The sequence below is a fragment of the Chlorocebus sabaeus genome, chromosome 14, assembly GCF_047675955.1.
Source record: "Chlorocebus sabaeus isolate Y175 chromosome 14, mChlSab1.0.hap1, whole genome shotgun sequence".
Lineage (NCBI taxonomy): Eukaryota > Metazoa > Chordata > Mammalia > Primates > Cercopithecidae > Chlorocebus > Chlorocebus sabaeus.
This window is the reverse complement of record NC_132917.1, coordinates 55218586-55242386: the sequence shown is the minus strand read 5'-3', so window position 1 is coordinate 55242386 and position 23801 is coordinate 55218586. Positions and strand designations below refer to the sequence as shown.

The window sequence follows — 23801 nt, the reverse complement described above, 5'->3', positions numbered from 1 at the left end:
AAATTTACATGTGTTTTAAATGATATTAATTACTCATTTCCTTCATTTCTAAAGTTTCTCTTTTGTAAATATTATAAACCAAATGCCTTTTTTCCCCCAGTTACAATCAGTTATTAAAACAGAAAGGACAATTGGAAGATTTGGAAAAAATGCTCAAAGTAGAACAGGAAAAAATGCTGCTTGAAAATAAAAACCATGAAACGGTAGCTGCAGAATACAAGAAACTTTGTGGTGAAAATGATAGGTAATAAATACTTATTATATATAACAAACATTTTATGTAGAAAGTATATACATATATATGTGTGTGTATATATATATTTTTTATTATGTATTATTTCTTACATCCAAAATACATACTGTCCCTTTGTAGTACCAAGCATAGTTTGAATTTAGAATTTTAAAAAATAGAATAGGCAGGGTGCATGGCTTACACCTGTAATCCCAGCACTTTGGGAGGCCGAGGCAGGTAGATCACCTGAGGTCAGGAGTTCGAGACCGGCCTGACCAACATGGTGAAACCCTATCTCTACTAAAAATGCAAAAATTAGCCAGGCATGGTGGCAGACACCTGTAGCCCGAGCTACTTGGGTGGGTAAAACAGGAGAAATGCTTGAACCTGAGAGGTGGAAGTTGCAGTGAGTCGAGATCGTGCCACTGCACTCCAGCCTGGATGACAGAGTAAGACTCCCATCTCCTAAAAAAAAAAAAAAAAAAAAAAAAAAAAAGAGAGAGAGAGAGATAGAGAGAGAGAGAGGATCTTACTCTGTTGCCCAAGCAGAAGTTCAGTAGCTCGATCATAGCTTACTGCAACCTCAAACTCCTATGCTTAAGCAATCCTCCCACCTCAGCCCCTCAGCTGGGACTGCTAGCACACACCAACATGCCTGGCTAATTTTTTTTTAATTTTATTTTAATTTTTAGTTTTTGTAGAAATAGGGTCTCCTTTGATCCCCAAGGCTGCTCTCAAACTCCTGGCCTCAGGTGATCCTTCTGCTTCTACCTCCCAAAATGCTGGGATTACAGACATGGACCATCAGTAACCAGCCAGTACTTTCTTATTAATACTTGAAACTTTCAGTACCTATACTTGAACATATTTAAAGACTAAAAAATTCTTTGCCAAGTGTGGAGATGGGTGGATGGAAAAGGGAAATTAAAAATTATTTTCAAGGGAAAGGTACTCAGAATTTTTAAAAATCTAGTTTTTACAGAATAGAAACTGATTTTTGATAAGTTTAGTAACTTGTAAAACAGTCTTTTATTCTAAGTATGTCTTAATGTTATTTATATCATTTCATATTGTATAAATTATACCAAAAGCTATTAAGATAATCTAATTATATTTCTGTGATTTCTAATTATAGGTTGAATCATACCTATAGTCAACTTTTAAAAGAGACTGAAGTTTTACAAACTGACCATAAAAATTTGAAAAGTCTTCTGAATAATTCCAAACTGGAACAAACAAGATTAGAAGCTGAATTTTCAAAGCTAAAGGAACAATACCAACAACTGGATATTACATCAACCAAGCTGAATAACCAGTGTGAGGTGAGCTTTAATAAGTTTAATCGCTGCTTCCTTCATTTAGGCACCAAGACATGCCTAAGAAATAAATGACTATATTACAATGACAATACTAGTATATATTTAGTGGTGTATATCTAAAAGAATTTGGTCAAGGATCATTGAAACCTACACGTGATTCAGAACAACTTCCCATATCATTAATTACAATCTCTTAAAAAGTATTAGCTTAAACTTATGTCCAGATTCTTTGAAAATTGTAAAATTATTCATTTAATGAAAAAATGTTCACACCTGGCATGAAATTATAAACCAATAGAGAAATTAGTTGGAAACAACATACAATTAATTACCCAACAAAGCTCAGAAAGTAGTTCATTCTACCTATGGTTTATAAAAGTCTAAATAAATTGTAGTTAGGATGGTATACCTCTAGAATGGTAGAGTGAGGAATGCAGCAAATCAACTCCTTAAGAAACAATACAATTGGACGGAACTGTCAAAAACAACAATGTTGGGACTGTGGAACCCAACAAGGGCATATAACAAATTGAGAAGCATTTATTAAAGCAAAACTGTTCAACCCTGGGAAGGAACTGTGATTGTCTGAGGCATTTTATCTTGGGGCTTCTCCCATTCCTCTTCTCATTCCCTGGTTCCTATACCTGGTAGTTTTGACAGAGCATAGAGCAGGCTGTGAAAACCAGCAGCCTTTCTACTGGAGGAAACTGACTTGATTTGGAACAGAGCATAGCAAAGCCCCATGCCTGGGAGAGTTGTCAAAGGTCAACTCTTAGATAGCTTGAGGTTGAAATATTGGTTGGGGCAAGTAACAGACCAGTGAACTAGTCAAAAATTAAAGGATTTTCAAGAAATGAGTCAGCCTCAGTGGGTCTTCATAAGATCCCACATGTCACTGGTGGTCCAGAAAACTGTTCGAGAGAGACCAGAGAGGGCCCTGGCTATCTATGCATCCCTGGCTAATTCTCACAACTTGGGTCAAATGTTAATTATTGGCCGAGGGCTAAGTCACATAATGACATGATTTAGTGGAGGTGGAAAAAACTATAGTGTAAAAGGTTGAGGTAGTAGTTAATCTTGGTGGGAAGGGATAGTGGTTGGAAGATAACACAGGTGTTTCTAGAATACAATTAATGTTCTGTTTCTTGGTCCAGGTGCTGGTTTAACGTAATGTTCACTTTGTGATAATTCATTGAGCTCTATATACACTTAAAATTTGTTCTTGGGGCCGGGCGCGGTGGCTCAAGCCTGTAATCCCAGCACATTGGGAGGCCGAGATGGGCGGATCACTAGGTCAGGAGATCGAGACCATCCTGGCTAACACGGTGAAACCCCGTCTCTACTAAAAAATACAAAAAAATTAGCCAGGCGAGGTGGCGGGCGCCTGTAGTCCCAGCTACTCAGGAGGCTGAGGCAGGAGAATCGCTTGAACTTGGGGGACAGAGGTTGCAGTGAGCTGAGATCACGCCACTTCCCTCTAGCCTGGGCAAAAGAGCGAAACTCCATCTAACAACAACAAAAAAATTGTTCTATTTTCTTTATATATGCTTTATCTGTTGTCTATTGACACCGATAATGCTCTTTAACAATGGGAGAACCTTAGTGGTAATGGACAGTAAACACTTCTTTTTGCCTAATGAGTCTGAGTTTGCTGAGCATCTATACTAATCTACTCACTGCCAGGGGTTTGCTCCTGCATCTGTAATTAGCTGGCATGTATGCTGAGGGCTGGCTGGTCTATGGTGGCCTCACCGGGATAACCCTTCTCTGTTCCGTGTGGTCTCTCCATCCTCCAGCGGGGCTCTGAGAGTCTGAGTGGAAGTCCACAGGCAACTTGAGGCCTAGGCTTGGAACTGTTACACCATCACTTCCACCACTTTCTCTTGGCCAAAAGCATTCCAAATTCAAGAAGAAGGGAAATAGATTCCACTTCTTTATGGACAAAGTGAGAAGTCACATTGCAAGAGGGCATAGGTACAGGGAAGAAAATAAATTTATTCAAATAAATCTACCATGTATATTGTTTCAATTTAACAACATACAGATAAATATAGTATGATATTCACAGTTACAGATCTAGATGGTTGTTTATGATTATAGTATCATTCTCTCTGATTTTCTCTCTACTTTTTGAAATTTTTCAAAATGTTTTTTTTTGCGGGGGAGGTGGGGTGGGTGGTGTAGCCAGGGCAGGTATGTGTTATTTGCTTTTGCTTTTTTAATACAGATCTCTGGGCTCTACTCGAGACCTGCCAAATTTGAATGCTCGGGCCCAGAAATCTACTCTACAAGGGATGCCAAACTTTTAGAATCACTACTTTGGGCCTTCTGAACTTCTGTTTGAACCTCTGGCCTAGCTAAGGCATATTTCCAGTTTCTACTAACTGCGTACAAAAGGCCCAATGCTGCTGGCAGCCCAACTACTAGTAATGCCAGCTGTTAATACCAACTGTTGACTAAATTACCTGATTTCCCTTGATCAAGCCACAAAAACTACACACAGACTTTTAAGGTTTCTTGAAAACCGTGGATGGATGCCGGGCACGGTGGCTCACACCTGTAATCCCAGCACTTTGGGAGGCTGAGGTGGGTGAATCACCTGAGGTTGGGAGTTCAAGACCAGCCTGACCAACATGGAGAAACCCTATCTCTACTAAAAATACAAAACTAGCTGGGCATTGTGGCACATGCCTGTAATCCCAGGTACTCGGGAAGGTGAGACAGAATAGCTTGAAACCGGGAGGCGGAGGTTGCAGTGAGCTGAGATCGGGCTATTGCACTCCAGCCTGGGCAACAAGAGCGAAATTCTGTCTCACAAGAAAGAAAACAGTAGATGGGGAAATTATGAGACATACTAAGTACTTAGTGTGTGCTATACACATGCTACTAGATACTTTACATATATTAATTAATCCTTGCAACAGTCTTGTTGCGTGGGAGCTATCCTCATTTCATAGATTTGAGAACTAACTTGTCTAACATTTCATAGAAATAAAATATTAGATATTTGAATCTAGCTTTCGGACTGTAAGTTAAACCATTTTAAAGACAGAAAGCAGTGTCTGGGGAGTTAGATAATTTATTATATATTAATTAGACCCAGTGTTTGTGAGAATTAAGAATATATGTGTGTGTGTGTATGTATATATACACATGTGTACGTATATATGTATGTACGAATGTGTATATATACACATACATACACACACACACATATATCATGTAACCCAGTGCTGTAGGTATCATTGTCACTAAAATAATCATGCTCTGATAAAAGTACAATCATCTAATTGTTCAAACAGTGGAACACTTAAATCTTTGTGTAGTACTTCATATTTTTCAGTTGATTTATGTTAAATGTAAATGTTTTTTTAAAAAAATGTTTGTGTTTAAACAGTTGCTAAGCCAACTTAAAGGAAATTTAGAAGAAGAAAATCGACATCTACTAGATCAAATTCAGACATTAATGCTACAGAACAGAACACTTTTGGAGCAGAATATGGAAAGCAAGGATCTTTTTCATGTTGAACAAAGACAGTACATGTAGGTACCAAATAATTTTGCACTCTGAAATATGTTACTCATGATTTTATCATTGCCATACCCAGTGGCAGAGAAAATTCATGCTAATTTTTATTGATTTTCAACATTATTATTTCAACAAATATTTTTGAGTGCTTATATTCCAGGCACTCTCCTAATAATCAGAAATACTATCATGAAAACACATGAATCTTGCTCTTAAGAAATTAGTAATATAAAGTGAGAAATACAAATAAACATTTAAATACAGTAATTCTATAATGGAAGTATATGCAGGAGGCCATAGAAACAGCACATATAGGGCAGGAGTATCTTAGTCTGGGAGAGGCAAGGTGAACTTTCCAAAGATGAGACTTGAGCAGAGACTTATGGATTCAATAGGAGTTTGCTTGAGGAGGCATACCAGCCCAGGAGAGCTGCAATACAAAGTCATGGAGGTGTGATGAAAGTATGTTGTGGTGTGGCATAGGACCTAAAAATTAATTGTTCTTTCTGGAGCAAAACTGAGGAAAGGAGTGGTGCAATAGAGAAGTGGCTAAACAGTCAGGACCCAGTTTACAAAGGTTGTTCTATGCCATACAAAGGAGTTGAGATCAGGCTGCAAGACGTGTGAAAGAGAATTGGCAAGGCTTAATTATTGGTAAATTGTGTCTCCAGAGAATTAAACAATCTATTAACACTCAGATTTGGGCCTGTGCGGCCCAGTGGGTAGTCTTTGTATTACTACACAATGATTCATCTTTACTCAATAGATCTCTTTGCTCCACAAATGAGAAGCACCACAGTATAATAGAAATAGCACAGATGTTGAAATCAGACAGCTTCTAATTTATGTCCCAATTCATCCACTCACTAGCTATGTGACCATAGACAAATCACTTCATTTCTTTGATCATTAGTTTCTTCTCTAAAATAGAGATGACACTTACTTTCCAGATTATTCAAGGAGTACATGAAGTAGTATGTCTGTGCCTTTCAGACTTGATGTACATAAATAGCCAGGGCACATGTGAAACCAGGATACATCATACATTTTTCTGAAGCACCAGTCTTACCAAAAAATTTCAGGCAGGGAACATTATTTCTTTATTAATACACAGGTGTATCATGGAACAAAGGCAGAAATTGTATAAACTTTCAAAGTAAATGTAAAACCTCAAAGAAATTTCACATTTGTGGCTGGACACCTTGGACTCCACCTTTAGTCCTTTTAGTCCTTTCTGGGGTATATATTCCTTTACTTGCTTTCAAAAGAAGCCTTGTTTTAGGTTAGGAAGCTTTGAGTATATATAAAACTTTTGACATTTGAGTCTCCTGCCCCTTAAGCAGAGGCATTATCCAAAGCTTTGTTGTCTTAACTATTCTGACCGTTGGTGACTAATACATTTCCAGGTGAAAGTGCTTGTGTCTAAATAGTTGACTTCCAAAGATTTTTATCTATTATGACTTACTGAATTTAAATTACAAATACCCATCTTGCATGTCAGACATTTCTAGCTAAATGCCTCTGTCATATGGTCCTAGCAGGATGGCAGTGGACAGGTAGTACTGAGATTTTGGAGGTTGTTAATGATATTTCAACCAGTAAAAGGAAAAACCAACTGGGAACTATGGCCTTGTTTACAACTTTTCAAACGTCAACTCTTCTGCGGGCCTCAGATCCAAGCAGTTGGTGAATAATAAATGTAGGCTGTGTGCTGTTTGTGCCGTGGTATAACTGTTGGCAATATCTGTTCACAAGGCATCTTCTACAGAATCTCTCAAGTTAGTTCTTCCTAGTCTCCACCACTGTAATTCAGCCTTCCCTCTCCAATAGACTACCCCATTAGCTTCCTGAATGTTTTCTTATCTCCAGTCCTTTTTTTTTTTTTTTCTGGGCTTGCTCTGTCAGCCGGGCTGGAGTGCAGTAGCGCAATCTCAGCTCATTGCAAACTCCCCCTCCCGAGTTCAGGCGATTCTCCTGCCTCAGCCTCCCGAGTAGCGGGGACTACAGGCAAACACTGCCGCACACTGCTAATTTTTGTATTTTTTGTAAAAACAGGGTTTTGCCACATTGGCCAGGCTGGTCTCAAACTCCTGAGCTCAAGTGATCCACCTGCCTCCACCTCCCAAAGCACTGGAATTATAGGCCTGAGCCACTGCACCCTGCCTTATCTCCAATCTTTCTGATATATCCTATTCCATCATTGGGTTAAAGTACTTTAAACAAAGATTTCTTACCACTTTGTAATGAAAGTTGGAATACTTCTGATTTCCTACTGAGCAGAATCTAAAACCAAAACTCTCCCTCACTACTTCGTCTCAGCCTATAACGTTCAAGCTAAACATAACTTAGCATTTTTTTAACTTCCTACACTACACCAACATATAATTTAGCATTCTTATCTTTCCTTTTCAACCTATCTAATAATGGCCTTTTTCTTCATGGGGATTTATTTCATGATCTAAGATGGATATATTTACCTTCCTGTTGTACTTGCACAGTATTTTTATTTTGGTACTGCTACTTCCTTGGATTATATAGTCATTTTACATATATATATTTGTGTGTGTGTGTGTGTGTGTGTATATATATATATGCATACACACGATATTATATGTTATATTTATGGATATATTTTCTTTCTCCTATATTATAAACAAAGCTATTTATTATTCATCTTCATATATATCTCATGCCTTCCTCATTGTAAATGATCACTAATGTTTCTTAAGTAAATAGTATTCTTTAGCATTGTGGGGTTTTCTTAGAGACATTATTTTGGTGATCTTTGATGTTTATATAGTAAATACTACTGAGAATATAAAAATGAGACTAGGATGTGATGACTCATGCATTGCTGGAGTCAGGAAATGATTCTCTACAAGTAAAACAAGCCTAAGTAATTCTGCCGAAAAGAAAAAAATCTATTTGCATGAACATGTGTTTGCAGGATTAGTCATTATATCTATAATTATAAGCAAACTATCCAAATATTTTTATTTTTTGCTAATATAAATTGTAATAGATCACCTTTCTTCCAAAAAGGAAAAAAAAAGTTGTAAATTTTTAAAAAAGGAGAAACATGGAAAAATTCCCATTGTTAACTACCTGATAAAATCTTAGTTGCCAACCATGGTATCTGTATTTTTTTATGTTTTGGGGAGAAGTTAGATCACAGTCACAAAATAATTTAATATTCATAGCTTTACAAAATATGATGCCTGTCCTAAAAGGTAATTTTTATTTTTATAGTGATAAGTTAAATGAATTAAGACGTCAGAAGGAGAAATTAGAAGAGAAAATTATGGATCAATACAAATTTTATGACCCATCTCCTCCTAGAAGGTACCATTAACCAAATTTTATGAATTCTTGTTTTGAAAAAAACACTGTACGTTATTTCTAATATTGTGATGACTTCTAATTTTGTGAAGGATTTGTATGTTGAATTTTAAACTGATAATAATTTTTAAAATTCTGTTAGGAGAGGCAACTGGATTACTCTAAAAATGAGAAAATTGATAAAGTCTAAGAAAGATATTAATCGGGAACGCCAGAAATCTCTAACATTAACACCTACCCGCTCAGACTCCAGTGAAGGATTTCTTCAGCTCCCTCATCAAGACAGTCAAGATAGTTCTTCAGTAGGTTCAAACTCTTTAGAAGATGGCCAGACCTTGGGGACCAAGAAGAGCAGCAGTGAGTGCTTAAACTCTTTAAACATAGTATTGATTTAGAATCCTTTCTAAAGATTTTTTAAAACTTCAATAGTCCTTTGGGGGAATAGTCTGATGAGTGGCATTTATTTTTAATTTCATATTATAAAATTAATTGTGTACTGCATTATTATACAGCCACACAATTTTCTGAGGTAAATCATACACAGATATACTATCATTTGGCCAGAGGGGTAAAATATTGCAGAAAGAAAGTTGAAATAAGAGCTGGAATACCTCTGCCACTTGCTATTTCTGTTAATATGGGCAAGCCTTTTACCTTTGCTTCATACTTCACAGAACAGTTGCAAGGAGCAAGTGAGAAATATGAGATGTCATTTTCATAATTATGTATAACTTAATCAGAATAATAAGGCATTTTATAATGAAGTTTCTGCTCATATACTTTGATGGTGTCACATTGGAACACAGTTACATTTGGGGAAGCAAAAATAGGTATGAATTTGAAGGGGTGTTATTCAATGATTTAGAAATTACAGAAGGTTAAGAAAATTATTGAAGGATTGCTTGGTAAGGGATCTACTAAAATAGAGAGGTGCTGGCGGGCACGGTGGCTCACACCTGTAATCCCAGCAGTTTGGGGGGCTAAGGTGGGTGGATCACCTGAGGTCGGGAGTTCGAGACCAGCTTGACCAACATGGAGAAACCCCGTCTCTACTAAAAATACAAAATTAGCCAGGCGTGGTGGCTTATGCCTGTAATCCCAGCTACTTGGGAGGCTGAGGCCGAGATTGCACCATTGCACTCCAGCCTGGGCAACAAGAGTGAAACTCCGTCTCAAAAACAAAATTAGGAAAGAAAATACAAAATTAGCCTGGTGTAGTGTTCTGCACCTATAATCCCAGCTACTCAGGAGGTTGAAGCAGGAGAATCACTTGAACCTGGGAGGCGAAGGTTGCAGTGGGTCAAGATTGCACACTGCACTCCAGCCTGGGTGACAGAGCAAGACTCCATCTCAAAATAAAAATAAAATAGAGACGTGGGGGCCAGTCACAGTGGCTCACGCACGTAATCCCAGCACTTTGGGAGGCCAAAGCAGGAGGATCACATGAGGCCAGGAGTTCAAGACCAGCCTGGGCAACATAGTGAGACACTGTCTCTATTATTTAAAAAAATTAGGCCGGGCACAGTGGCTCATACCTGTAATCCCAGCACTTTGGGTGGCCGAGGTGGGCGGATCACCTGAGGTCAGAGTTGGAGACCAGCCTGACCAACATGGAGAAACCTGTCTCTACTAAAAATGCAAAATTAGTCGGGCGTGGTGGCGCATGCCTGTAATCCCAGCTACTCGGGAGGCTGAGTTAGGAGAATCGTTTGAACCCGGGAGGCGGAGACTGAGGCTGAGATTGTGCCATTGCATTCCAGCCTAGGCAACAAGAGTGAAACTCTGTCTCAAAAAAAAAAAAAAAAAAAAAAAAGTTGAAGAGATAAACATTTGTATATAAACTTGTGATGTAATTTTTTATTACAAATGTAGAAGTACACATTATAATATGCGCCATACAATTATAACCTTTTAATTTCATTACTAGTATGCTTAAACAGTAAAAGCAAAGTAAAAGCTTTGGAAGTATATTCCAAGAAAATGAGAAAATTTTTTTAAAGATGTCTTAAGAAGTTGACTACTATCAAAGTTCTTACAAAATATGTGAACAGGATACTTTTAATCCTCTCACACTATCGCCAATGTCACTAATTGAGCACACACACATACACACACACACTCCATTCTTTTGAAATAGCAGGTAAATGCAACTGCTGCTTCTCCCAGAGGTAGACTCTCCAAATGGGCAGTTCTCAAAACACTCAAAAAACTATTCACAGTGTTTTGGCCTCAGGTGAATTATCTCTGAAAACATAGTATTTTAGGGTATAGGATATTAGGCATTAATTATGGGCTATAGGACGGGCGCAATGACTCACGCCTGTAATCCCAGCACTTTGGGAGGCTGAGGCAGGTAGATCACTTGAGGTCAGGAGTTGAGGACCAGTCTGGCGAACATGGTGACAACCTCATCTCTTCTAAAAATCCAAAATTAGTCCGGCATGGTGGCATGCACCAGCTACTCAGGAGGCTGAGGCAGGAGAATCGCTTGAACCTAGGAGGTGAAGATTGCAGTAAGCCAATATTGCACCACCGCACTCCAGCCTGGGTGACAGAGCGAGACCTCGTCTCAAAAAAATAAAATAAAATTATGGGATATATTTCAGAATGCAAGTATAGCAGTCTAAAAAGTAGAATCCATAGGTGAGCAACAGAAAAAGTCATACACATGTACATTTGTGTGTATGTGTATCTATATATAAACACACACACGTATATATATGTACATATGTGTGTGTATATATACATATGTGTATGTGTGTATGTGTATATATATATATACACATATATGTCTCAAGAAAGCAGTTTTATAATTCTATATCCCCACATAAAATTATGGTTACCCTGGGTCTTTTGCTGTCTGGTTTTGTCCACCAAGTAAATCTACATAAATCCTCCAAGTAATCACTGTTTTAGAGAGATCAAGTTTTCTTTAAAAGGTGGCAGATAAGTTAATTTTATCTGTTATTTTTGGATATAAAATATCTGACATCTTAATAAGAAATGGGGCCGGGCGTGATGGCTCATGCCTGTAATTCCAACACTTTGGGAGGTTGAGGCGGGCAGATTACAAGGTCAAGAGATCGAGACCATCCTGGCCGACATGGTAAAACCCCACCTCTACTAAAAATACAAAAATTAGCTAGGCATTGTGGTGTGCTCCTGTAGTCCCAGCTACTCAGGAGGCTGAGGCAAAAGAATCGCTTGAACCCAGGAGGTGGAGGTTGCAGTGAGCCAAGATCGTGCCATTGCACCCCCAACCCTGTGCCACTGCGCTCCAGCCTGCACGACAGGAGCGAGACTCCATCTCAAAAAAAAAGAAATGGTAATAGGTATACTTAATTTTTTTTTTTAAGGAAGATTTTTTTTTAAGAGATGGGGTCTTACTCTGTTGCGCAAGGTGGAGTGCAGTGGTATAATGATAGCTCACCGCAGTCTTGAACTTCTGGATTCAAGGGATCCTCCTGCTTCAGCGTCATCCTCCCAAATAGCTGGGACTACAGGAAAACAGCACTGCACTGGCAATTGTTATTTTATTTAATTGTTTTTTAGAGACAGGGTCTCACTTATTATGCCCAGACTGGTCTCAAACTCCTGGCCTCAAGCGAACCTCCAGCCTTGGTCTCCCAAAGTGCTGGGATTACAGGCATGAACCACTGTGCCTGGCTTTAAAGGAAAGAAATGTCAGTTCAGATATAAGCATACACAAGAAAGGCACAAAAGTCTTTTTTGAAGTCATCTTGTCTGTTTTAAGTATAAATCTGTCATCATTTCATATTCTCTGCTGAAACATCCAGAATAAGAATCAGAAGGAAGTGATATTCTCCTTTCCTACAATTGTTCAGTTTTAGAATTTTTAAAATAAACCCCAAACCCAACAAATACTAATGTTCCCTTAATTTCGGTATGCTTTGGGAAATGAACATTGTATATGTACAAACTCATTACTATAAGAAGAATCATTTCTTCCTGACAAATATAAAACTCCTTTTATATTGTTCGTTTTGGAAGAGTATCTGTCAGTAAAGCAGTCCTTAGAAAAAAAATTAAAAACAGAAAAAGAAATAACTTAAAAGTAAACAAGAAAACATATGCATGCTGCAACCACTCAGCTTTGTTTTATCTAAGTGTCCATTTTTATATTGCTTTCAGTTCATTTCTTTTTAATCATTGAAAACAGCTGTGTTTACTAAGCTTGAAAAGAAATAGGTCAAACTAAAAGCTTAAGTGAATCATGACTGCTCCTAATAGCAGTCAAACAGGTTAAAGAGCTATATGTCCATTGCACTCTCTTTAATGAATGATACTTGTCAGTTTGTCAAAAGAACTTTGATTATTTACACGATGACAGCAAACACTGAGAAAGAATGTAGTTATTAAATAGACAGTGTATAATATGTTTTAGGTCTTTATGCAAATTGTTTTTCCTAATTCCTAAATTACATTTCTAAAAAGATACAATAATTTTTTATAGTTAAATATTACTAAAATGTGGCTTAAGAATGCTTAGTGACTCTAGTGAACGTTTTTATTTTTGTTCTAATGACTCCTATATTTTAGTGATAATCCTTTTATTCACAAGATCAAATTCCTTCAAAAGCTCTTCAAAATATCTAAAAAATGTTATACTTTTCTCTCGTTTTTTCTTGCTTTGGGGTACCTCCTTATTTTTTAGGTTTATTGGAGCTTATTGCTAATGCTTATTTCTACTATCTGAATACTCTTTTTTTCCCTTCTTTCCCTCAACCAATGTTTTGTAAAATGAACTTAATGTGATTGTTTATTTAATCTTTAGAAATACTTTGGTCAAAAGAATGTTTATCTCAGTGGTGCTGCTAAATAATGCATCAGAATCCAGTTTAAACCAAGAAGGAATTTATTTTCTTTATTAAGGTGTAATAAACTAATGAAAGGTTTTTTCGAGTGTTTTTGTTTTGTTTTGTTTTGAGAGAGGGTCTCCTCTGTCACCCAGGCTGGAGTGCAGTGGCGTGATCATAGCTCACTACAACCTTGAACTCCTGGGCTCAAGCGATCCTCCTGCCTCACCCTCCAGAACAGCTGGTGCTCACCACCACATGGCTAATTTTTTGTAGAGATGGGTTCTCGCTCTGTTGCCCAGGCTGGTCTTGAACTCCTAGGCTCAAGCGATCCTCCTGCCTTGGCCTCCCAAAATGCTGGGATTACAGGCAGAAGTCACCATGCCCATTTTTTAAGATTGTTTTAAACATCTCCTGGGCACCCTAATTTTTGTTGCTTTATAATAATAAAATACTGTGGTAGAAGGTGCATTTTCCTAAGTTATTTTTGTTTTCCAAAATAAATATTTTAACTAATGTTTAAAAAGTTAAAGTAGCTAAAATAGAGACTTCAAAAGCCTTGTACATTTTCATCATGTAGACTCTGTGAACCACCAATAGCCTTCATTTTAAAGGTTTACCTTTACAACTTAACTAGGAAAATTGATCCCTGCATAAATAATTCTAGTCAGTTCCTGTTTTTGTAGGACTGTAACCAATCCAAACTTTAAAAGTATATGTTCCTCAGGCTGGGCGTGGTGGCTCACGCCTGTAATCCCAGCACTTTGGGAGGCAGAGGTGGGTGGATCACCTGAGGTCGGGAGTTCGAGACCAGCCTGACCAACATGGAGAAACCCCGTCTCTACTAAAAATACAAAATTAGCCGGGCATGGTGGCGCATGCCTGTAATTCCAGCTACTAGGGAGGCTGAGGCAGGAGAATCGCAGGCGGAGGTTGCGGTGAGCCAAGATCGCGCCATTGCACTCCAGCCTGGGCAACAAGAGTGAAACTCCGTCTCAAAAAAAAAAAAAAAAAAAGTATATGTTCCTCATCATTGTCTTCAGTGCTTTTCCAAGTATTTTAAAATATCAGAGTACATATTTCATATTTCATTATCACTCAGCAGCATGAGAATAATAGCCTTAATATAGCATACATAGCTAAAACTCAAACATTCATTTCTGTCCTTAATTTCAACATTTAACTCCCATCTGTTCTTCTCCCTTTTTTCTTTCATTTCCCTGTTTCTGTTTTTCCTCATGCTCTGACATTAAAGTGGTTGCACTGAAAAGACTGCCCTTTTTGAGGAACAGACCGAAGGATAAAGACAAAATGAAGGCCTGCTACCGTCGTTCCATGTGTAAGACTTTATGACAGTTCAGCTTCTTTCAACTGACTACACTGGCTTTCATTACTAATTTTTCACTAACCTTTCTCTGGACTGTGCCAATTTCCTTATTTTGCAGAGGTCAGTCTTCCTCTAATATAAGGAGCTGGAAGAATTTTTTTTTCAAGTGGCACTGAATTTGTATTATGTATATGTCCACTTATACATATACATGCATATTTCTAGTCATACATGTAACTTACTCGTGAATTTCCAGTGCTTTCTAAAAATTGGCAGAAAAAAACCCTCTTTATGCCATAGAGATTTTTTTCCCAAAGAAGTTTGCTTAAGGAGAATATAACAAAACTTTTAGTATTAGAAATTAATTTCCTTTAATGAACCAGATTAATTAAATAAATAAAATGGCCAAAAACCCTTGAAAATGCTTGTCATTCTTTAAATAATAATATTCTGGATTTTCTTTTTTTATGTGGCATGGGTAATTACATAATCACATTAAGTGTCTGTCACTTTGGATATCATCTCTTTCAGGTTTTTATTGAATGGTATACTTATTGAGTCATAAAATGAGTAATTTCTTCAGTAACCTGCTCTGACCAAGGACTTTCATTTTCAATAATGATGCTATATAAGAACTGCTCTTCATCTTACCTTTATCTATTCCATTTTTGTCACCACAAAACCACATTGTGAAGGCTGCTAATTAAAGTTTTAGCACATTGCTGCGCAATAGCATGGCAGTCGTACTTAGTAAAATTCCTTTCTCTGTCTTTTAAAGGGGGTGGAGGTGGGATAAAAGTATTTATTTAAATGTATCAGCCTTTGGCCTACTCATTTCATTCAGCTGAATGCATGTCATAATTTAAATGAACATTTGGTTATAATTTTTTAATGTCCATTTGCATTAATTCATAGACAAAAACCACAGTATTTATACTACAAAATAGAAATACAAACAAATACATTAACCATGCTGATTCATTTGCTTTCATTTGCATCCCAGCCATGAATGACCTGGTGCAGTCCATGGTCCTAGCAGGACAGTGGACAGGTAGTACTGAGAATTTGGAGGTTCCTGATGATATTTCAACGGGTAAAAGGAGAAAAGAATTGGGAGCTATGGCCTTCTCTACTACAGCCATCAACTTTTCAACTGTCAACTCTTCTGCAGGCTTCAGATCCAAGCAGTTGGTTAATAATAAAGGTATAGGCCGTCTGCTATTTGCACTGTGGTGTCACTGTTGGCAACAAGAATTTTAATTTGACTTTTCCCTGTGTACTTTTTAAAAAGCAACAACCTGAAATAATTATCAAAACATGATTTGTATTGGATTTGGAGGAACTTTCAAATCATTAAAAAAATTTTAAACATTATACAAATAACTAAAATCTTTTCCAGGCCTCCTTTCATAATAAACAGCTAATGAGTTCACAAGAAAAGGAGAAGTAAACCAGGTAAAGAGTGATAAAAGAAGGCAATGCTAGTTTTCTAAAAACTAAAAGCACTACAACTTCCAACAGAACTACCTAGAACCACCCAGGCTCTTGTTTTGCTTTGCAGGGTCAGAGGGGAGATTGTTTCATTGCTTTTGGTGTTTTCCCTAAGCAAGTCAAAATTAGAGTTGCCATTTTTCTTATTCCTAGTTCCAGTTTCTGGTTGAGTCTATGAAATATGTTAAGTCAAGCTGTATTATACATGATTGAAAAACAATTTCCATATTCTGTGTAAATAAAATTTTTTAATGGTTTTTTATTGCAAAAATATCTTTATATCCATTTTGCTATTTTATATAGATACTACGTCCTTTGAAGACATAAGTCCACAAGGTGTTAGTGATGATTCTAGTACGGGATCAAGAGTTCATGGTAAGATAATGAACTTTATTTAGAGAGTACACATTAAATACAGAATGGGAATGCTAGGACTCTTGCACTTAATAGGTGAATGTGGCATTGCCAGCAAGCATGTTTTCTCTATCCTGCATCTCTTAGTTACCTCTACCATTTCTTCAAACCTAATACTCCCTTCTGCCTCTTTTAAGATAATTGCTTCATCTAAATATTCTCTATTTTAGTCAAGGTCATTTATAAAGTATGCCTGCACAGTCTTCAAAGGTAATTTTGTTACCATTTTTGTATAAGGTTAAAGTTATAAGAGTTGTATTTTGCCATTGGTTTAAAATGCCAATTTAAAATACTAGTTTAAAATATTAAAAATGTTTGTTTTAAAGGATGAACTTTAAGAAACCAATTTTTGGGCCAGGGGCAGTGGCTCACGCCTGTAATCCCAGCACTTTGGGAGGCAGAGGCATGCAGATCACCTGAGGTCAGGAGTTCAAGACCAGCCTGGCCAACGTGGAGAAACCCCATCTCTACTACAGATACAAAAATTAGTAAGGTGTGGTGGCAGGCACCTGTAATCCCAGCTACTTGGGAGGCTGAGGCAGGAGAATCGCTTGAACCCAGGAGGCAGAGGTTGCAGTGAGCCAAGATTGTGCCATTGCACTCCAGCCTGGGTGACAGAGCGAGACTCTGACTCAAAAAGAAACCAATTTTTGGGCAATGTTGAGTATTTCAGATTTTTCCATTTCTGTCTAGAAAATCCCAGTCTCGCAAGTAGCTGGGATTACAAACTATTAGCAATAAGTGGATAACATGTTAAAGGAATTTTAATGTAAGCAGGGTTTTAAGAGTTAGCATAGGGTAGTGTTAACTATACAGTTGTTTCCCTTGTTACAGATAGGAATACAGGACATTAACTGTATAGATGCTTGTATTCCTCCTCTTCTTGACATCTCTGCAATGTGCAGAGTTCCTTGTCTGATCTTTTGTAAGTGACCCAATCAGTAGCATTTTGGGGGATCTGGGGGGATATGTCATTCTATTCAACTAAAACACTCCTGGCATATCCATTTAGAACTCATTTTCAAATCTAAATAGGCACTTTATCCTCCTCTTTGAATCTCAACTATTGTTTCAGAAGTGTCCTGTTCTAACATGTCTCAATGAACTATCTGGAAATTTGCTTTCTAATCTGTGGGCATGCTCATCTTGTGAAAGTATGCATGATTGCTTCCTCAAAGCATTCTGTAATCAGAATGTAAAAGCTCATCAGCATCATCAGCTAGAAGTTTTATCACACCGTCTCCTGGTTTTTTCATTTAGCTTCAAGACCAGCCAGCCTTGATAGTGGCAGAACATCCACTAGCAATAGCAATAATAATGCTTCACTACATGAAGTCAAAGGTATGCTGTAGGTAAATTTATTAATGCACTCCATCCATTTCCAGTATTTAAAGGTGGGAGATGGGATGAAGTTTCTGGGGTAAAGCATGAAATCCAAATCATCTATGTTTGGAACATAGTTGTTTGGAACATTTTATACTTTTCACATTGTAATACAAATGTATTTCAATGTATACAAATGTAAAAACAGGAGCAGTTATTTAGTTTCAGTTTTTCATCTTCACAGATAAAAGTCTTATGGTAATATTTGTACTTCAAAATTATCTATAGGTCCTTATTTTACTGACATTTTTTCTTTGACGTGAAAATGATTGTCCTTCATTTTCTTGTGATGCATGGACATTGAACTCACATTACTCATATTTTAGAAATATGTTTGACTTAATTTATCCACAAAATAAGGGATGGATTTTGTGTTTAATTTGAGAAACAACTATTTGTGTGTGTGTGTGTGTGTGTGTGTGTGTGTGTGTGTGTATAAAACAGGAACTATATGAATGCATTTGGCTCATGTAAGGAATTATTTCAAGATTTGTTTTCTTAATGTTTAAATATGCATTCCAAGGTGAGGTATTTAAGTAAATGTCTGGAAACCTTGACTGATAACTTTTTCCTCAAAGATATTCTGTCTACTAAGATTCTGGAAGTTGTTTGTTTGTTTTGAGACGGAGTCTTACTGTGTCGCCTAGGCTGGAGTGCAGTGGTGTGATCTCAGCTCACTGTAAACCTCCACCTTCCAGGTTCAAGCCATTCTCCTGTCTCAGCCTCCCAAGTAGCTGGAACTACAGGTGCCAACCACCACCACACCCAGCTAATTTTTTGTATTTTTAGTGGAGACAGGGTTTCACCATGCTGACAAGGCTGGTCTTGAACTCCTGACCTCAGGTGATCCACCTGCCTCAGCCTCCCAAAGCGCTGGGATTACAGGTGTGAGCCACCACGCCTGGCCCAGAAGGTTTTCTTTTCTTTTTTTTTTTTTTGAGATGGGTTCTCACTGTGTCACCCAGGCTTAGAGTGCAGTGGTACTATCTCAAATCATTGCAACTTCCACCTCCCAGACTCAAGCGATCCTACCACCTCAGCCTCCCGAGTAACTGGGACTACAGAGACCCATGCCACCATGCGCAGCTAGTTTTTTTGTATTTTTGTTAGAGACAGGGTTTCTGCCATGTTGCCCAGGCTTGTCTCGAACTCCTGAGCTCAAGTGAGTCACCTCATCCAGCCTCTGAATTATTTAACCAACATATCATAGTTATTCTCTGTACTCCAGAATTGTCAGGTTACAAAGAATGCATTTGTTTTGTTCCTTTTTGTATTATAAAATCATTTTGTCTCAGTTGTAATTTTATTTTATCAGTTAATGCTATGACATTAGTACAGTGATCTGAAATACCTAATTTTGAGGTGAGATTTTTAAAAAATTTTTATCATGTTTTTCAGATTTGTTTGTTCCTTCCCCACTCCCACTACTTCATTTGACTAGCCTTAAAAGAAATAAATTATTTAATTAAAAATGTTTTTACATCCAGTAGAAAAATGTAGTCTGAAAATATGATTTTTTTTCTGATTTGAAAATTTAAGAAACTCTTACTTTTGTAAAATGTTACATAACTTGAGCCAAATTCTTTCGTGGCCCACTTTACTCTCTGTGACTGGGAAACCATGGAAAGTTGCATTTTCTGTTTTGATGTACAGTTTGTTAGTGATCAAATCAGTACTCTTAAGGAACACTAAGATTTGAGGGAGTTTTATTCTAGAACTAGCTAATTTGCATTTTATATAGTTGCTAATGTCAACTGAGTCTTTTAAGGTTATATAGGTACCATATCAACAGTGGACAGCAAGATGATCAAGACTTTTAAAAAAGAATAAAGCACTACATATTTGATTTTATACTTTTACTGAAATGTTGTAAGTAATTGCTTCATGTCTTTATTTAACTTTTCTTATATGTATGCTATTTAAATTTTTTTAAATGTTTAAAGTTATTCATGTAGGATGAACAGAGAAGCCTTCAAGTAGTAATGAGGACTTCTTAGATAAGCAAAGAATTAAATTAGAATTTTCTGCATTTAGAACAGTTTTTGGTCTTAACATACTGAAATAATATAAAATTCACCTAATGAGCCAGGTATGGTGGCTCATGCCTGTAAGCCCAGCACTTTGGGAGGCCGAGGTGGGCAGATCACTTGAGGTCAGGAGTTAAGAGACCAACCTGGCCAACATGGTGAAACCCCGTCTCTACTAAAATACAAAAATTAGCCTGGCATGGTGGTGCATGCCTGTAATCCCAGCCACTTGGGAGGCAGAGGCAAGAAAATCACTTGAACCCAGGAGGCGGAGGTTGTAGTGAGCTGTGATCGTGCCACTGCATTCCAGCATGGGCAAAAGAGTGAGATCCCATCTCAAAAAAAAAAAAAAAAAAAAATGTGTGTGCGTGTGTGTGTGTGTGTGTATATATATATATATATTTCATCTAATCATGTTCTTATCCTAAATTGTGAGGCATTTTATTTTATTTACTTTTATTTATTTATTTATTTTTGAGACAGTCTCAGGCCAGAGTGCAGTGGTGCGATCTCTGTTCACTGCAACCTCCGCCTTCCAGGATCAAGCGATTCTCCTGCCCCAGCCTCCTGAGTAGGTGGGACTACAGGCGTGTACCACCACACCTGGCTAATTTTTTGTATTTTTAATAGAGGCGGGGTTTCACCATATTGGCCAGGCTGGTCTCCAACTCCTGACCTCGTGATCCGCCTGCTTCAGCCTCCCAAAGTGCTGGGATTACAGGCATGAGCTACTGCGCCTGGCCTGTGAGGCATTTTATAACTATTTGAACCTAACTTTTAAAAAAAATGTATTATTCACTTATTTATTTATTCATTCATTTACTCATCAAATGTATTGAATGCTTTGTATGAGGCTCTGTTTAGGCTCTGTGTGTGGTAGTAAAAGCATATCTTTGCCCTTGTGGAGTTTACAATAGTTGTCAGTTTGACAAAATAAGGAAGCAGGCTATGGCAGACAATTGTTACACTGATAAAAGATTAACATTGTTTACTAAGCATTTCTAAATAAAGCTTGAAAGTAAATTTGGCTGTTCATATAATTAGCTCACAGTCAACAAATGTTATTACTCATAAAGTATTAATCTCATTTCTATTATTGAAATCTCAACACCCCATTTACTCCAAAAGCAGGTGCAGTTAATAACCAAAGCAGGCCACAAAGCCACAGCAGTGGAGAATTTAGCCTGCTTCATGACCATGAGGCTTGGTCCAGCAGTGGTAGCAGTCCAATTCAGTACTTGAAAAGACAGACCAGATCAAGTCCAGTGCTCCAACACAAAATATCTGAAACACTGGAGAGTCGACATCACAAAATCAAAACTGGTTCCCCTGGAAGTGAAGTTGTTACTCTACAACAGTTTTTGGAAGAAAGCAATAAGCTTACCTCAATACAGGTTAGTTTTATCTATGATGACCTTAATTTAGATGAACACCACAAGTTAAATTTCTATAATTGAACTTCAGAGCCTTTTTTTTTTTAAGTTAAGGTGTATTAAGAGATACCCACAATTATATATTGTACAGTCTGCTAAATCAGGAAAGTAAAAACATGGTACTATATTCACTAATCTGCTTTGAATTTTTTTTAAAACAGATAAAGTCCTCAAGTCAAGAAAATCTTTTAGATGAAGTAATGAAAAGTCTATCTGTCTCTTCTGACTTTTTGGGAAAAGACAAACCAGTTAGCTGTGGTCTGGCCAGGTCAGTAAGTGGAAAAACCCCAGGGGACTTCTATGATAGATGGACAACTAAGCCTGAGTTTTTGAGACCTGGTCCTCGAAAAACTGAAGATACCTACTTCATTAGTTCTGCAGGAAAACCTACACCAGGCACTCAAGGAAAGATAAAATTAGTAAAAGAATCTTCTCTGTCACGACAATCAAAAGATAGTAACCCTTATGCCACTTTACCTCGTGCAAGCAGCGTGATCTCAACTGCCGAAGGAACTACACGAAGGACAAGCATCCATGATTTTTTGACCAAGGACAGTAGACTGCCTATATCAGTTGATTCATCACCAGCTGCTGCTGACAGCAACACTACTGCAGCATCTAGTGAGTACCATTTACACCAGTGGTCCTCTGATATACTTGACAGCCCAACACATACTATAGGTTCTTGTGCCCAAAATGATTTAGCTATAGACATGCCTGAGTCTCTATATGTGCGGGCTAGAAATTCAAGAACAGAAAGGTCACATTTTCTAAACCAAACTTTTGCCACTATTAAGATGCCTAGTGATGCATTCGGAATGTTGGCAAAAGATAGCATAGGGCCATTTACTGTGGCCCATTCATCTCAGCCGTTCTTATCCCTCAATACAGAATTAGTTAGTAACATAAGTGGGTTACCTCCTAGGCCAGTCACCAGAATAACTGACCAGGCTTCTGCCTCTTTGGATAAACCTGCACAGAAAGAAAATGAACAGTTTTCTGATCATCAGAACCCTAGTAACAGTAACCTACAGTTTTCTATAAATAGCAACTATCTTGTCACTCCTGCATGCCTCTGTCCTGATGACACAGAAGCTGCATTGTTGGTTTCTGAGGATAATCAAACTGTTTGGTATGAATATGGTTGTATATGATCAAAACTGCACAATATAATATATTGATGTTATTTGATATACACTACTTCTCTAATATTGTTTGAAAAGTTTCTGTTAACAAAATATCATTTGGCTAGGTTTATATTTTTTATTTAAAATTGTTGCACAGTGTTCAGCTGTACATGATGGCATGTATATTAATGTGAATGTGTAACCACACCAAAGTCTGCATGAAATATTAATTGCTTTGTCCATTTGCTGCATGCCTTTAAAAACCTTAACCATACATGCTCCTCCTTCACATTTTTTGTTGCCTGATAAGATTGTTACTTTGATATCCAGAAGCATGTTAAAACAGTTGCATGCTGTCTTACCAAGAAGACATTTTCAAGTCATATTTGCTTTGTTGCTTCTGGAAAAAAAAGTTCATTTTCTCCCTCCCTTTCTCCTCTTCCCACCCCTCACTTGCTCTTCCTCTCACTCCTTTTTTTCTTCCAGAATGTGTACTTTATATTGTACATGTACAATATCGGGAGGGAAAATGTAAAAAGATGTTTTCTTTTGTCATTTAATTAGGCCATCTGTCCTGTTTTAAAGAAAGAGTTAATAATTCAATACCTTATATAACAAATAGTAACTAATACCCATATTTATAAAACACTTTTCAGATTTAAAAGATTGTTAATACTTATAAACTTAGTGTTATTCTTAGAAAACCCCATCAAATTTAAATGTGATTTACACAGTGACTAGGAACATTTGTATTTATTGTTTCTTCTCTGCACTTTTCTTCATCTGATAAATACAAGAGCTTAAGTAACTGTCTTTTTTTCAAGATGGCTTCTATACTTGAAATCAGTTAATACAATAGTTTTTCTAGTTCTTTTTTTTTATATAGAGTCAAAGAGAAATAAACCAAATTATACTGATTGTGTTGGAAATCTGTATTTTTACTTCTAATCAAAAAGGGTAGCAAGTTTACAAAGTGGTAAAAATTGTTACTTCTATAATTAATCTATTATTAAATTATACACGTATGTCCTTAAAACAATTTTTAAAAATGAATAATCACACTAAAATGTAAAATTAGATCTTGTAACCACTTAAACAAGTATGTTTCTAGTAGAACAAATTTTAGAACTAAGAATGAATACAAACTCTTTAGCTTAAAAAAAAAGAGAGAGAGAAAATATTTGTTAACTTTGACTCCAGTGCAAAGAAGTTTTATTTTTGTGTTCACAGCACTTTTAAAGCAAATTAGCTAAATTTGAATCTCTAACTCCCAAAATTGCTAAAAACAAAAAAACCCATAACCCTGATCCGTTTACTTCCAGAGGAATACATGTTAGCGTTCTCTCTGGAATGTTTTTTGCCA

General features: G+C 37.1%; 1 protein-coding gene across 13 annotated transcripts in view; it reads left to right on the top strand.

Annotated features, from left to right (window-relative positions):
• The window catches only part of CCDC88A (coiled-coil domain containing 88A), a 129485-nt gene that overhangs the window by 100099 nt on the left and 5585 nt on the right, over nt 1–23801 (top strand). For 5 of the 13 annotated variants that reach the window (XM_007970580.3, XM_007970577.3, XM_038006953.2 and 2 more), the window contains 11 exons: nt 101–244; nt 1368–1554; nt 4949–5094; nt 8330–8422; nt 8562–8776; nt 14492–14575; nt 15567–15767; nt 16358–16429; nt 17729–17809; nt 21007–21272; nt 21473–21932. In XM_007970580.3, coding sequence (XP_007968771.1) covers nt 101–244; nt 1368–1554; nt 4949–5094; nt 8330–8422; nt 8562–8776; nt 14492–14575; nt 15567–15767; nt 16358–16429; nt 17729–17809; nt 21007–21272; nt 21473–21932 — 1949 coding nt within the window. Of the gene's footprint in view, nt 1–100; nt 245–1367; nt 1555–4948; nt 5095–8329; nt 8423–8561; nt 8777–14491; nt 14576–15566; nt 15768–16357; nt 16430–17728; nt 17810–21006; nt 21273–21472; nt 22574–23801 lie in introns of those variants that run through there. The other 8 variants (XM_007970582.3, XM_073023004.1, XM_038006955.2 and 5 more) reach the window with 4 other exon arrangements.